The 17,338-nt window shown below is 31.0% G+C and overlaps 1 protein-coding gene across 1 annotated transcript; it reads left to right on the top strand.

Annotated features, from left to right (window-relative positions):
- The first annotated feature begins 1,261 nt into the window (after nucleotides 1-1,261).
- Nucleotides 1,262-10,207, top strand: LOC129969479 (harpin HrpN-like). The gene is made up of 4 exons (XM_056084065.1): nucleotides 1,262-1,361; nucleotides 2,447-2,669; nucleotides 6,199-6,471; nucleotides 9,086-10,207. The coding sequence occupies exons 2-3, from the start codon at nucleotides 2,462-2,464 to the stop codon at nucleotides 6,450-6,452; spliced, it is 462 nt and encodes a 153-aa protein (XP_055940040.1). The 5' UTR covers nucleotides 1,262-1,361; nucleotides 2,447-2,461; the 3' UTR covers nucleotides 6,453-6,471; nucleotides 9,086-10,207.
- The last annotated feature ends 7,131 nt before the right edge of the window (nucleotides 10,208-17,338 follow it).

The following is a 17,338-nucleotide window of genomic DNA, read 5'->3' as shown; positions in this document are numbered from 1 at the left end:
CGTTTCGTTAAATGCGTTTAACGTCATTCAGAAGTGTGCGAGAAGAATTTGCAAGTTTAAGTATCAAAACTTAAAAAAAGGTGTATTGAATATTTTGATTATTCACGTATCTGAAATTCTATCTTTCGCATCAGAATATCACTGTCATGGCGGGTTTATTTATTAAAAAAATAATATAGCTCTAAATATCTTAAAGAAAGTTTATTATTTGCAACAAGCTTTTTTAAAATTTATGACATTGAAAAATGCTTTAAAATTGGGTTCATAGTTTTACAAATTAAATATGTTAATATTTAAAGACTAAATTACTTTTAAAGTAAAAAAATTATTTTTTGTAAAAGTTTTTAAAATGAACGTAAAATATATAAAAATATCATCAGTATTTAATTATATTAACAAAAGTGAATATTTTAATTATGCTTCTTAACTTATAAAACTGAATACTGAATAAATTTTATTTTAATATTTTTATAATAAAATAAGCATCTTAAACATAATGCAACTGTTCGATTACTTTTTCATATAAAATATCACTAATGCAATTAAATATTAATGACACATTTCATTTCTTTTGCGTGGTGATGAGAAAGGGATACACATTTTCATGTTATTGTTATACAGCAAATGTTTCATGTTCTTTTCCATTGCCTACTCCATGTTTCTCTATTCTTGTTGATAAATGTCAAGTACAGGCTGAATAAAATCTTACTAAGCAATTTTCCGCTGATAGCGAGTCGAAAAAGTAACATATTCTGAATCCCGTTTTTGTTTCTCAGACAACTGTTCGACACAGCACCACGAAAGTAACCTGAATTTTTTTATTACTCTATATAGTGAAATTCGAATGGTGCTAAGAGATATTTTATTGATCATTAAAAACATCCAAACTCATCTCTGTAGTTTGTATAGCCCCATGAAAGTAACTTTGTTCTTTTTTATTTTCACGAACATACTAATTGTACCGCAATGGCACAAAATTCCACTTAGCTATTAAAAAAAAAAAAAAAAAAAAAAAAAACTAGGATCAACCATGCACGGCATCTGTAAACATGCCCCAGAGAAACAGATCTCGAAGTTCTTAAAGGTGACGTCACGCATTGCGTCACTTTTCCCTCTTGTCCAATAGCCTGGAAGAGAACTTCTTCCGTTACCTGCTGGATGCGTAAACTAGGAGAACATCCTAGGATCTTGGTGACATCCATGTTATTTATCCCATTCGATGACCTCATCTAAAAGGTCAGCTTGAAGGTAGGCCGCTATAAAAGCTCGTGCCAGTTCCCGCCCTCAGCCATTTTAAATTCGTCTGTTCTTCGAACATCATCAGCTGTTCTAAGCTGTTCTTTTCCTACTGTTGCCAACAGGTGAGTGAGAAAACATTAAACCATTTTTATCGGATGCAATAGGAAGAAGTTCGAAGTTGCTATGGATTATTTAGAAATACTCTTGAAATATAAAGCTGTTTTAGGGACGTCAGGTGATTAATCAGAAGTATGTTTTTCGGTTGTTTTTAGGAAATTATTTTCTTTGGAGAGAAAAATATCAAGTGTTTTTCGTTGATTTCTGGTAACATAGAAAATTGAATGAATATATTCAGCTATTTTTTAATTGCAATATTGTAGTTTGAGTAGTTCTTTATTAAAATTCCTCTATTCTTTAATTTTTTTCATTTTTTTTTTAAATGAAGTGAAAAATTCATTATATTTGAAAATGTCTTTTTATATTTAGGATTTAGAATTTTATTTACAAGAATAGGAGGAGTTAAAATCTATTGCTATCTATTAAATATCCAATTGTATGATATTCATTCAACACTCTGATATTGTTATTCCATACAGAATTAATGCTTAAAAATTATCTACAAGTTCAACTCATATATGTGAAAAAAAAAATGAGAAATTTAATTCATATATTATAATTTCTTATATTTGACAGAAATGAAATTTGATTCCTTTGTCCTACGACAGTAAAATTCATGGGAGAAAATCCTTTGAACGTTGTTTAAATAAGAACATTTATTTCTAAATTAAAAATCAATATTTATGAGTTTTTCAATAGCTTTATCAATATTTTTCATCTTTAATTTATGAGCTTTAAGAGAATTTATTTATGAACTTTCCGAGCTTTCTTTTCTTTATCAGTAATGAATCTTTGGAAATGTTTTTAGTAAAATTCATTTAATAGAGAGAAATAAATATCCTTTTATATGTATTAAGCTTAGAAATATGTTTAGGTCACATTTTATGTTTTTGAATATTTATCGATATTTTTTAATGTCAGCGACTTTAATAATGCAAGCAAAAATTTTGCTTTGAAGCATCGGTGCAAAGAAATTCATGCATTAAATATTGCTTTAAATCGCTTTCATCACCAAATTCATTTCACTTAGTTTTCTTTTCATTGATGAGAATTTATAAACTAATTCCATTTAACCTGTTTTTGCTTTCAGGTTAAATTCGTAGAAATGAGCCGTACTGCAAACCTCTTGGTGGCTGCTTGCCTGATGCTCCTTCATTTTGCTGCTGGTCAGCATTCCTCATCACAGTCTCAACAGCATGGTCAACAGCAACAACAACATCATTCCCCTGCATACCTCATCCCCAGCCCAGTGACCAGGCAATCTGGACTCGGTGGCGCCCTTAGTGGACTTGGAGGATTTGGTGGTGGACTCGGTATGTTCTAAAGATCTTTTGCTGCTACTTTTCAAAGTTTCTTTTGCAGTGTACGTCAGAAAGTGAAATCGGTGTCTAGACATCGTTCAATGTGATGCGCTTCAGTTTTGCGACTGCATATCTATTAGAAGGTAAAGATTTGAAATACATGGGATGCAATTTTTCTCATTTTCATATGATATCACAAGTGGCAACCACTTTTCAAGCCTCCTCTCAATACAATACAAGTGCGATTGCAACACTGCAGATACAATTGATTCTTTGCTGCATTTTATAGCCCCAATATTTTGATGGATAGTTTCAAATACTGCCTTATTTAAGCATTATTTGAAATACCCAAAACTGAAGAAATTAATTAAACTGAAAGAAATTAATTAAACAATATTTTGATGGATAGTTTAAAACGTTGCCTTATTTAAGCGTTATTTGAAATATTCAAAACCTAAAATAGATTATTTCTACATGTTTAAAAAAATAAAAGCTTTTAGCTTCTAAACGATTATTTTCGAAAAAAAAAAAATGCAATCAGATATCGATAATTGTCGTTAAATGATAAAATACCAACAAAATAAAGAAAACGCATCTATACTACGGTTTTTTTTTTTAAAGACAAAAGTTCATTTTATATGAAAATTATGCAGAAATCATTTCAATTACTTTATCATAAATTCACTATCAAATTTTTTAAATTTCCAGCTATCGTCTCTTATTTTATTTTTAAAATAATCCTGGACACACCATTTCAGAATTTTGCCATTATTGTTGATTAAAAATCCTATCTCATTCAAAAATTCCCTCACTTTATGAAAATTTTACCAAGGTTTCACGGCATATTTTTACTTGGACTCAAGACTTAATTTATATTCTTTTATTCATTTCTTTGTTTAATACTTAAATATAATTGTTGACAAAATATTAAAATTTCCTGCCTAAGTAAATAATAAAAGATATATTCTGAGATGCCTAATCATCAGATGTATTAAATGTCAAAAGTAACCTACCAGCTATATTATACTGCATTTACAGTCGTAAAAAAGCGTTAACAAATTATGAAAAACCCATTCATTATTTGAAATTCGTAAAATATTTTAACAGGTTCAAAATATTTTTACTTTCATATCATTATATACTTTATGAGAACCATTCGGCAGTACCCGTGCAAGAAATGAAAAGGAGAGAAAAAAAATACACCCCCTGATCTTCCATTTACGACATCATTATCTACTCAGATTGTAGTTTTTCGAAATTTTTATCGCCATTGTTGTGTAGAGGAATATGGATTCAGCGTTTCACGAATTGTGGAAATGTCTGGAATGTCGGTACTTAATTGCATGCTAAATGTTATTTTTATCCACGTTTTTTTCCCCATTTGTCAATAATAGTTATTTGTGTTTTTTTTATCATCAAACATTTTATAGGCTTATAAGAAATTATTATCTTTGGAATAATTATATATCACCGCTATTTTGAGAACAAACATAAATTTTATTTTTTATAAATAAAAAGCCCATTTTAGTGATTTGAATATTAGAAACGACGCCAACTAACACTCATTGTTTGTTTCTTAATAAACGACATCATTTATGCCACTTATATATTTATTCAAAGTCTTCACATTTGAAGTTATACTGCAGTATTCAAAGTTCGATTGAAACATAATAATTTGTTTAACAATGCTGTTATTCCGTGCATCGGAATACCATCCCCCCCCCCCCCCCAAAAAAAAAAAAAAACGTATAGCGATGCCGGAAAAGATGACTCAATGCTTTGCTTCATTCTGAAATTACAATTGTAACTGCAGAAAGAAATAAAATATTTTTAATTTAAAAAAAATGAAAATGTATGTATAAATATGTAATATATATGCATATAAAAACATATCTCAGGATTCATGATATTTATATATATATATATATTTTAATTCATCGCAGTTTACTTTAGCCTCATTTTACTCAATAATACTCAATGTTCTCTACAAAGATATAATAATTGTTTGTAATCATTGAAAGGAGATACAAAATTTTGGAAAAAAGATTAATAGAACGTTTTTCTTGTTAATACTAAAATTAATTTAGAACTGAGAAACTAATAACAAAATAGGAAAATCAAAACTAAATATTTATTTCTTAGCATTCTTTACGTAGAATAGAATAAACGTTCAAATGATGTTGCAACATTCGCCGATCTTTCTCCTAATCAATGTGAGACTAATCAACGTATAGAAATAAACAGCTACGCGTGAAAGGATTTCCGCTGTTTCCCTTCTAACTGTCAATAAGAAGTAAATAAATTGTAAATTATTTGTTACCGTGGCAACAGAAATATTTCGGACGTTGTATCTTTCTTAGAATATTAACAGTCGTTCAATGATATTTTTTAATTGCTAAAATACGTTTAAAGAATTTTTATGAATTTTGAAATTTTTATTACCTCTACACGCTCTGTTGCTGTTGCATTGAACCGAAATATTCTCCCATTCAAATGCCTCTTCGGCATTTTTCAAATGTTTGATGAAGCTTAGAGCAATCGTGTCGAATTACTCAGCTGGAATAAATGGATTCGGAAACTGCAAAATACATTTGAACCGATGAAGGGATTCTGGCCATTAAAATGCATTGTTGCTAACTGAATTGGATTTCATTCAACCTTTTGCGTTTCTTAGCTTGTATTGTTTTATTCAGCAGTATTTCAATTTAGAATTCGTTTTAAACTGTAAAGGATCAATTGGACCTTGAAATGTCTAATTACTTTCCGTAATTAAAATCATTAGACCATGACTAAAGAATACCAGCCTTAAAATGTACAATATTGGTATTAAATTGTTCATGCTTTAAGATTTAACAAAAAGAATGCTCGAAAAAATTGAATTCAATACGAAATAAAGCAGCACTAAAAAGTCAAATATTCTAACGATTTTTTTAAGGGTAATCTTATGTTGTCTAATAAATATCACAGAAGGTGAAAGGTGAAAAGGTATAAGGTGAAAAAATTAAATCTTTGGGAATGGAATTATATTTGGTCTTTAGTTTAATAAACAGACTAATTAATTAATTAACATATTAAACTCCATGTTACCGGTGAGGCATCATACTTTTCGTTGGACCGCATCATCCACTATTGAATGGTCAACAGAATATCGATGAAATCGAATATTACGGGCTAAATCAGAATGAAGACAAAACAGGTGGCCATTCATCAAATGAAGTGAATAAAGAATAATCCTGCACAAATGAACACATCCATCTGCTCAGGCTGCTTTTGATTTACAATATTTCCATTACTTTGGTTTTGTTTCTGAAGGACATCATTATGCTGAAATAAGATATTTCTTGCGACGAAGTTAAAAATGAGTCGCCCCGAAATATACCTCAAGAAACTATCATTCAAAATTCTGATTTTAAAAATTAGCCTTTAGCATATTCAGTACTGTGCAATATATATTATATAAAAGCTTTGTATATACATACTTATAAATTATGTGCTTATTACAAGATATATATTTATTATTAAGCTGCATTATTTCTTTCAGGTGGTGGTGGAGGACTCAGCAGCATTCTGAGTGGATTGGGAGGACTGTCCGGCTCTTCTATGCTGTCCACCGCCCTTCCCCTCCTGATGGTGGTCGGTCTGGGTGCGATGCTGGTGCCTTTGTTGGGCGGCGCCTTCTTCCGTGAGAGCCAGAAACGAGGCCTGCCCAGTGTGAGTCCAGCTTTCCTCGAAGGCGTCACGGACATCCTGGAGAAATTCATCAAGGCGCTGGATGCCGTTGAGAAGAAATACTAGAAGACATCGCCTGACAAAGGTAACTGCTTTTGCCTTATTCTATTATGACGATTGCAGGAGCGAGTATGCAGAACAAGTAAAAATACCTACTGTCTCAAGGGGCTCAACATCGCTGACGGTTCCCAAAAGAAAACTGCTACGCTCCTGCATTTTAGGTGCAAAGAAAATGGACCGCATCCTAAATATTTACCGGGGCCCCAATTACTCCACTGCATATAGATGAAATGTAACGTTTCATAGAAGAAAGTTTCTATAAACATGTCTTTCCATGTCTAGTTACACCACTGCATATCGATGAAATGTCACAGAAAAAAGTTTCTTCCTTCACAAATCATCATTTCAACATAATCAGAGCCCATTAACCCATTTAAAACAACTTTCTTATTTTAAAGAAAATGTATAATTGTGCAAAAACTGATTTGCATTATTTCTTAGATTTTAAAAAGAACTGCTATCATCTTTTTGGTAGCAAAGAATGATTGAGGAAAATATTGACCTCTTAGATTTAAGAAAATTTGCTCTTATTATAAGCGAGAAATTCAAGGTTCAAAGAATATCCTAGATATTTCCTGAAAATTAAGATATGGGGGAAAAAAATTGAACGCAAGGCGTTTACACATGCTTCAACGACTATAATCTTCCTGTTTTAAATAATGTGAAATTACAGTTCTTCAATGATCATGAAATTTTTTCTCTCATTGCCAAATCTACTCTCTAAAATGTGTACGATATATTGCGGTGTGATAATTTTAATTATGAAGCCATGATACTTTTGATTTTTAACAGTTATCAATATGAAGTACAGTAAATAGTTAGCACTAATTAAAAACAACGAAAAAAATTTAGCTATGATTTAAGTACATTTAGCCGTATCTTTCAGTAAAGAACACAATTACATGCAACGTTCATTACTCTACAACGTTCAAAGCCTTTAACTCATTATTTCCTTCCTGATTCCTCTAAATACATTCATTATCCTCAGCAAGAGAGGATTTTGAGACTTGCTTAAAGACGGGTAGAAAAATAAAGAGGTCTTTTCATTAAAACATTAAGTAATCAAACCACGTTCCGAACTTGACTTTGGTAAAAAGCCTGCCGGATGACCCGGACCTCGAACTTGACATGGATAATCGAGTAACACGGAAGTGTCTGGGTCGAATCGATACGACCCAAATTCGAGGTCCTTTGAGAGACCTTGATCGTGAAATGAAATCTAGTTTCCGCGGGTGAATGGTTTTCTTGGTCATTAACGGAGCTGTTTACAACAAAAGAATGTTTTTATTGACTGACCGCATTAATTCGTATGTTCAAGTTAATATTTTATCGATCTGGAAATAACTCCATAGAAAATGCCAAGATGTTAAAATGTAAAACTTTTGGAGGAAAAATAATAATTTATTATTTGAAGGGTTTAAAATAACTGACTTAGTCTAGTATTATAATATCTTAAATGGTGTAACTTTAATATATTTACCGAAGAAATTCTCGCAATATATTATTTTTCCTTTGTAACATAACTTTTTTTTAATAATTTAGTTTTTCTGTAAATGTAATAGCATTTTTACACTTCAAAATGTGACGATTTTCTACTGTCATATTCTTTCCGCCAAATTTCTATTTAACCATGTTAAATAAACAAATGATTCAACTGGTAAAAATTTAAAAATACATCAAAAGCATCTAAAAACACCATTGAAGCTCTTTAAAACTTCGTGGAAAGCATAATACTTTGATGTAAACGATTTTCCAGAACGTTCTTTACACTGATATTTTTCAATCGCCTTTCATTTCAAACTAATTATGGTAAAAATTATTACCAGTTTTCAATTTTTACATTAGTCAAAATTAAAGTAGTAACTTCTTAGTGAACGTTAACGCATTTCGATACAATCCAGCAAACGGACACCTGCTAAATCTAAACGGAAAATCTATCCAAGTTTTAGCAATGAATGCTGGCTCAGTCGAATAATGCCAACTTTAAACCTAGCGGCGATTGCAGTCTCGTTTACTGTATAGTATCCTTTCCTTTACAGTTTGAATAATATACCAGAATAGACAATTTCCCTGCGTACAAGCTTATACATATGTCGTTCCGATGAACAAGAAGGTTTAACACACCTTACTGAACTTACCTCTATCCTTTAATCACCCTACAAATAACCTTTCCTCTGCTTTCTTACAGTGCAGCCATATGCGAGAACGAAAAGTTTATAGCTGAATAGGAAAGGAAAGAATCGATTACTTTACAGATAATCTTAAAAGCTGTAGATATAATTATTCAATTACTTAAAAAAAGGGAAGGCATTTTCCCATTTTTCTGCCTGACTCTCTCAAAAATGTCCTCTTTTAAGATTTCACATCCTGCAATTAAGAGATTAAAAGTCCTTTACTGCAAAAACCAAACAAACCTTTAAGCATACGCCGAAAGAATGAAAATAACACAATAGATAAAAATAATAGGCGTTCTTTTTTCTGACCAAAGTTTATGTTAATTCAGAATCGTTTAGTTTCATTTCACCCTTTTAAACATTTCCGAAATTTCAAACGTCTTAAACGAAAGCAATAGTAATATTTCGTACTCTGTTGCTAATAGTTTAATAAAGTGGATATCTCATTTTTTCTCTCTTTTTTAGGAAGTTAACCGTCTTAAACCATGAGGGTTTGAAGTACGGCTTAAACTACACTTTGGAAGGTTCCATGTTCCAGTTCCATTCTTCTGTGACGTCATTTCCGAAGCCTCGACGGCAGGGACTTTTCATCTTGTAATTTGTGTCTAAATTCGGACCAAGCGGGTCTTGCTCCGACTGCTGTTTGTTCTCGTATTTATTACTGAATGTCGTGTGTTTTTTACATCCCTGAAGAAGTATTAAGTTTCAAACACAGCGCGCCTAGTTTTGTCTAATAACAGTGGTTTTATAGCAAGAAATATTTTCTTTAAATATACTTACGTAATATTTAACAACCTTTGAAACGGAATTTTTACGTTTTATATGTGGTCATTGTGCAATAATCACTCTCGCGCATGTTTGTCGTCCAGTTATTTAAAACTGCTTTCGTGTTTTCTATTAATGGGAGCTTTTATTTTTTTTCGGAATGTCGGTGCAGATGCTTGCTTTTGTTAAGACGTTGTATTGTGTAAGTTTTATTTTCTAAAGCTTTCTGTGTCAAGGAAAACTCTACAAGTTTTCTGCGAAATGCTAGCAAACAGTATTTAAAAAAAATGTCTGCCATTTATGTATGTGCTCTGTAATGTTATGTAGGCTCTTGTTGATTGTGCTTTCATTGTATATGTGCTTTAATGCTTTATTTATTGTATTGGCTTGTATTTGGCTTCCGCAATATCTGCTTCTATATCGAATCTCTTTTTCTGAATTGTACCATTTATATGTAAGCTCAGCATTTTGAACTAATGTTTGTATGTTGTGTTTCTGTTGTCTGTGTGTTGTTATGGATTTCTTTCTCAGTTGAAAAGAATTTTTGAAATGTGCGCTTGTGATTCGTTTATGCATGAATATTTTGTTGCGATTTGAAATGAACTGTCATTCTTATGATTGTAAACGAAAGGGGAGAGGCTGTGACCTTATGTATGGAATGCTACACGAATATATCGATTTCTGCTCCATTTATTTGTCCAATGTCTGCGACTGTGATGTGGTGTGAACTTACTTGTGATGACTTTTATTTGTTTAGCCAAATGTAGAACTTGCAGTACCACTTGAATGTATTTTCAGAAATAAACAAATGGATGTTTATAAGTCACATTTTCCTGTTTTACTAATGAAGGCAACAATTTAATGGTAGGTATTATTTCTCAAGAAAAATTTGTGTAAGCTCCCATTCATTCAAAAATCAAATAAGAAACATTGCATAGTGGGAAAAAGAAAAATCAATCATTAAAAATTTAATTCATGACATTCAAACCCAGAAAATTCCGAACTGTGTGTAAAATCAATAAGAAAATTCTTTTTCACTATAAAAAGAACCACTGAAGGGAAAATTAAATGAAATTAAAGACTGAGACATTGAATTTTAACCAGGGACACCTAATCATCTCATTTGCCCCGTTTTCACACCAAACTTTATATCAATTGCGAAATGATAGCAGGATTATCCACTGAAACCAGTGGGTGTAGTTTCCTAAAAACTTTCTCGCATAGTTTCTGATAAAGGTGTTATTCCACAACACTCCTTGCACGCCATTGGAATACAATAATTACCAAATATTAAACTTCGGCGTCCATTTAGCCTTTTTATTGAATCCACCGAGTGACTCTTGGCAAGTTTTCTGGCGATAAATACCTGGCATGCGGTATCTAAAACCAGATTTGATGCCAATACGAATTTGTGCTTTAGACACGTTTTTCCAAACCGGTTGAAATAAAAATTTGACGCTGAACTACAACGGCAGTTTTAAAATAATCACATACCAAATTAATATATTTGAGACATCGCACTCTTGAATTATCGCATTTATATGCTTCTGAAAATGCAGACCGACAGACAGTTCAATGCCTTGTTGGATTTGGCTCAAAATTTGCTAGTGTCTACACTATAGATGATAAATTTGTGAATCTAATTTTATCCATCTGCCTCTCTGTTCTGTTATCGTGTTATCTTATATTCGAACAGCCGGATAAACCGATTTCTTCTAGACAGATTTTCCACGAAATAAAAATTCTAAAAATACGATGGAAAGACTGCATATGAAATTTCAAAACGTTTTTCAGCTATCTTTGTACAGATAGACAGCCATAATGCTAAAGTGTATATTTCAAACTCGAAGCCGTCTAAAACATGGAGAATCGTCAAAATTTCGAATTCGAATTTTTTGACAATTACAGTTCTTTTATTATCTGTCATATACTTTTCAGTAAAATTTATTATTGTCTATACATGGAAATAAAATTAGTACCAACATGTAGGAGAGTCAAAACAGTACGTAGTATGTATCCTTTACAACTTCACCAAAGATTTTGGCTTAAACTTTGGTAAACTTGTAGTATCGCTACAACTTTAGTCGAAAGAATTGCTTAAACTTTGCATAATTGTCCATGGCTGATGTTGCAGATAATAATATAAAGAGAGACGCAACAAATCTGCAATTTAGATGTAAAAATTCCTTGTCAAATTTTATTTAATTATCTCGTCTTATTTCTGAGTTACTGTATTCTCACATAGACGCATGGACAGAATTCTCTTAAATGCATTTCCCTTACATTTTCATGCAAATCCATAATTTAGAGAGCACATACAATATTTAAGTGACATATCTTTGTCTGCATTTAAATTGCAGTGTTCTATATCACAGGGAAACAATTTCAAATATTTTTCTTCGCACTCAAGAATGTTTAAAATGTGAAGATTTATCATGCTCTTGTTATAGTTTTTTTTTTTTTGAAATTGCAATAGGTGTTATATATATATATATATATATATTCAATTCATAATATATGTATATATATATATATATATATATATATATATATATATATATATATATATATATATATATAACAAATTTAATGGTACATTTTACTCCTCCTGCTGCTCAAACATAAAGCAGTTTTTTTAATTGAAGAAACGTCTTTCTAAACCACATAAAAATTCTAACAATTTCTGAGATTTTAATTATTAAAAATAATTTTTTTTTGCATCTTAATTTGTTTGTTCTTGAAATTAATTTAATTTTACTCCAAAGTTTCAAAAATTCAATTCATAATATCTATTTGCAAGAAAAATTTATTACATTAACTTCTCACCAACACTAAAATAAAAAATAAACAATAATTCCATCTACAAAAAATAAACAAAAAAACAAGCACAATATGAAGAATAGCCAAAAGAACATTTGGGCACCCTTATATATATATATACAGGGTGTCCACAAGGTATGCAGCGTATAATTTTTACAGATTCGGATAGAACACGTATTTTGATGTATAACTTTCTCGGGTTCCCGAATATAGCGTCAAAGTCTAATTAAGGTATGAAGCTTGTGTCATGAAAACTTCAAGAAATGAGGAAAAAAAAGTGACAATCAATGTTTATTGAGAACTTTCAATACTACAGATTTTTGACCATTCGAACAAATGACATGGAAAGTCTGGAGTAGAAGTTCGTAATTGCTTTGCGCAAACATCTGTTCCAATTTCCTTGCCCTCGGTTTTAATTGCTGAGCTCAAATCGTCCAATGTTGAGGGCTGTGTGAGACACACTGCGTCTTTCAGATGCCTCCATAAAAAAAAAAAAAAAAAAAAAAAAAAAAAAGTCGCACTGGTAAAGATCCGGCGAGTAAAGTGACCACTCCATACTATTGCCTGTTCTCATAACGGAATCTAACTCGATCAGTCTATCGTAAAAATGTTCCGGTAAGGGATTGAAATTTCGCTGAGTGCGGTGAGATTTAGCACCATCTTACATAAACCAATAATAATGGGATGGTACCGTCATTCAGGAAGTCAAAATAAGCTTCACCGGTGACATTTTCGATTTAAAAAAATTGGACCAATGACTTCTTTGGCAGATAACGCACACTTAACTGTGAGTCTAAGTGTTGCAGCAACCGAACTGTTGCATGGTGAAGATTTTCAGTCTCCCAGAGCCTCCAGATCTGTTTGTTAACATATCCTTGGAGGAGGAAATGCGATTCGTCAATCAACCAGATCCGTTTCAAGTCAATCTTGTTAATCCTCGTGCCTGCAAAACCAAACCTCCTTAAACCATCCAAATCGGCCAATGGTGATTGATTTGAATTTCGCAAGGGAACAGAGACGCTTAAGAATTTGATATTCACTTACACTCTCTTCTGCTTTTGTGCCTCGCTGTGAAAGGGCGTGTTAAGGGCGTTATTAATGTCAACAAATGACATGTCTCCCGAGATGGATTAAAAGCGAAGTTAAAATTCAAAGTTTCTTCTCTGTCTTCGGCCACGATTCTGCTTCAAAAATTATTATGTTTACACACACACACGTATGCGCGCGCGCGCGCGCACGCACATTTTTAACTATGTGGTATTGTATCAAAATAAATAGAAATTATTTTTTGAAGCAAAATTGCATTAACTTTATCTTGCCAATAGTAGTAAAAAGTCGTCTGCACGTGGGCAGGACTTCTATCAAAAGAAGAAGAAAATTGGAAATTGGTTCTTATCACTGAATGTTTCCTTACTGCATAAAAAAAATTGTTTTCATTAAATATTTTAAAAAGTTGGAATGAATGAATTTTTAAATGTTTATTTAGAGATTTCATATATTCTTTAACTGATACAGAAATACTGAGTACTATTGTGCAAGGAGATCTTTACATTTTATTTAATCAGATTTTAAATCCCAATAATCAACGGAATTAAGAAGTATAGAATCATGGATAGACCGCAAAATTGAGCATGCTAAACAGAGAACAAATGCACAAATTTCGAATTTAAAAAGTATATATCGAAACGACCACAGAAATTAGTGAAAACCCATCAGATGGATCAAAAGATAAAAACCTCCAAAGACTTATGTAAATGCTCTTATATTATTCACTGCGTATCTCCTCTGCAGGGTAAAATCGTAAAAAAGCAATAATCTTGGGTTTCTGAAACAATCAGTACATCAAATCCTATACGAAAAATATTACATTTATTGTTTTAAAAATATTTTCTGAAGAAAATGTCAAATAGAGTACAAATATGTACTTGTATAATGTATAAAACAACAAATTTAAATTAATTTAATAAGTTTAATATTATTGTAACTTCAGAAGTATTTTGCTTTATATAGGAGGAATTTTAAAGTTATGGGAAATAACAATAATAAATGGAAGAAAATATTAGCGCTAATATTCCTACGCTACTTTGCCGATCGCATAAGTAAGAGAGCCATATTGTTTTCCAATATTCAGAAGAAAAAAAAAATACACAAACAAAAATAAAAATATTTATAGAAAATATGAACCATAATGGTCGGTTCTTCTTAATTTAACAAAAATATCTCCGAGAAATGAAAAAAAGAAATTAAATTTTGTATCAAACATCTATTTGCAATAAATTTGTACTGGAAAATGTGTACATTTTACATCTGGCATATCTCTGCTTATGATAAAGATGAATATGTAATATGCGCGTACACATGAACTCTGCAGGCCAGAACATTTGATCTAGATCTTCCAAACTTGCATATAAGGCTTTGGAGGGCGGAAATATGCTCCTCTGAACGATTTTTTTTAAAAATTAACTAAAAATTAAGCGAAATTATTGTTTTTCAAAGTTATAGCATTTTTTGCAATAATTTCCGAAAATATTACAGTAGAAAAATATTTACAACATTGTAAAAAAAAAAAAATTCAATTAAATCTAATTTTTTGCTATATAATTGTTATAAAATTTTTCTACATATTTTGCTTCCTATTTTTAATTAATTTTTGTTAGATAATTCACTATCCATTTTTGATTAATTTTTTTAAATATTTTAAGCTTACTTTATAACAATACATTTTATTGTTGAAGAGAAATTCAGGCTTTAATTATTGCTTCTAATATTTCATTTTGACATTTTTTCATTGTTGATATCAAATAAGAATATTAGGTTTATTTTGGCGTGTTGATTAGGCTTTAATACAAGGCATGCTTTTAACACATTTTTGAATTTTTGTACTCAAGATTTAAATTCAGAATCAGACAATGGTGAAAAAATTTTAAAATGCCTCTGGTTCAAAATATTGCTGCTTTTCCTTGCTTTTATAATTAGATGGTACACAGACAGAAAAATACCGAAATATAAAGTACAATTGAAAGAACTATGTAAGGCTTTTGAAATAATGTATATCTATTAAAATTTGAAGATTAAAAATATTTTACTAAGGAAACAACCCTTTTGCAACCTACCATTTTACAAATTTTAATCCCTACGAATCAAATGGTCACCTAAGGCGGCTCATTTAAAATCACGAAATTTGACTTAAAAAATATAATAAAATATTCTTGAAAAATATAATTCGCCGCCCACCATTAACGCTATGAGTGCTCAGATTTCTAACTACAGATTTCGCACATAAGTGTTCTGGGCTTTATCATACAGTGAAATAAAATGACTATGCATCGCGGACATTTTATTTCGCGCATCATTTTCTTTTGTCTAAATTTCATTTTGGGTTTCACCGTTCTTAAGCACGATAATGTAGACTGACAGACGGTCAACTTTTCAACGGATTTGGCACAAAATCATAAACTTTGAATTCTAAAACGGAGTCAAAACGTCGATGCGTCTGAACGGATGCGTTTTAGAGCTCTCACGTGTACATGCATGTGTAAGAACAGATTAACAAACGGTTCATTCCTTGACAGATTGGGCTCAAAATTCGATACCTATCCACCCTTTTAATACTATATCAGACTACCAGATCTTCACCATCGAACTCTTTACGATGTGTAGCTACGGTGTTCAGATAGCTAGACAAATATCCTAAGAGTGGATTTTATTCAAAATTGGATTAAAAAATTTACAAACTTGATGTAAAGACCACATGCCACATTTCATCTGTCTAACTTATATGTGTTGAGAGACAAAGATCATTCCACAAGTAAGATTTGCAGATGCAGGGAGGTTTGAAAACGTGCTCATCACCAACATCTCAAATTCGAATTTTTTGTCGATTTCAATACTTTTTCTTTGTACACAAGAAAATAAAATAAAAATAAAATGGTCATTTTTTTTTTCTTTTGAATTATAAAAAAAAAGTCCATTAAAACTGAAAACCATAACAGTAATGCGAGTTGAGTCATGGCTCATTTTCTATAGAAAACAAATGTAAAAATTATTCATTAAATATGACGTTATCAAAATACATTCAGAACTTGCCGTTCTTAAAAAAAGAGTCGAGGGACTTCCGCGGAAACTGTTATATATGCAATAAATTAATTATGGTGAATTTTCTTTCTTTCCTTCTCCACAGCATTTCTGAATATTAATGCTATGCAACTTTGTAAATGTCAATTTTATTACTTTAAAACGGTTTTAACTAGTTTTAAATGCTGATTGAAGTCTCAATCGCGATGGATTAACAAATTATATCATTAGATTATCACAGCAATATCTTAAATTATGCAAGACATAATGGTGAAAGCAGCAATTTTTTAAAAAAATGTATTACTAGATATGTATATTATGATATAATACGACCAATAATGAAGAAGTTAATTGCTTCAAATCAGTCAAAAGAAATAGAATCCATCATAAATTAGATGCGTTACGACATTGACGATTTTACATAGCTGTATTTTCAGTTCATCTTAAATTAAAATGTAAACATCCCACACCCAGCGTGAGCGTAGAAATGCGGATGCCCTCCATTTCAGACTTTACAAAATGATTTATTTTTAATGTTTGCCACTACTTTTCCCTTCTCTGAAGGGAAAAAAATAAATATAAAAATAAATAAATTATCAAAATAAATAAAAATTCAATTTTTTTTTTTAATAAATGTCCCTGACTTTTCCCATCTTTCCGGAATTCTCCGACTATTCTTGGTTTTCTTTGTTTTGCAATTGGGTAGCAACCTTGATATTCTTACAAAGATTTCGCATTTTTATGTTCTAACCAATCCGTGCTGCCATCTACTGTCTATATTACTCAATGATTCTGTTTTAAAAATTATATCATTAAAGTTTTTAACTGCAGAAGAAATTGGCTAAATAAACTTTAAGACTCGCTTTTATTCAAAGACATTTTAAAAGTTGCTATCTTTCTGAGTATAACAAGTTTCCTTTCACACTTCTGGATATTTTTAAATTAAATTTTTAAAAATTGTTGACGATAGCAATTGATGTATTTTCTAATTTTAATTTGGACAAAAGAATTTGAATAGAATCAGGATGGCATCAAAATAGGTGCATAAAGGAATCGTAA

Source organism: Argiope bruennichi, chromosome 5, assembly GCF_947563725.1.
Source record: "Argiope bruennichi chromosome 5, qqArgBrue1.1, whole genome shotgun sequence".
Lineage (NCBI taxonomy): Eukaryota > Metazoa > Arthropoda > Arachnida > Araneae > Araneidae > Argiope > Argiope bruennichi.
Note: the sequence above shows the minus strand (reverse complement) of the source record. Positions and strands in the feature narration are given on the sequence as shown.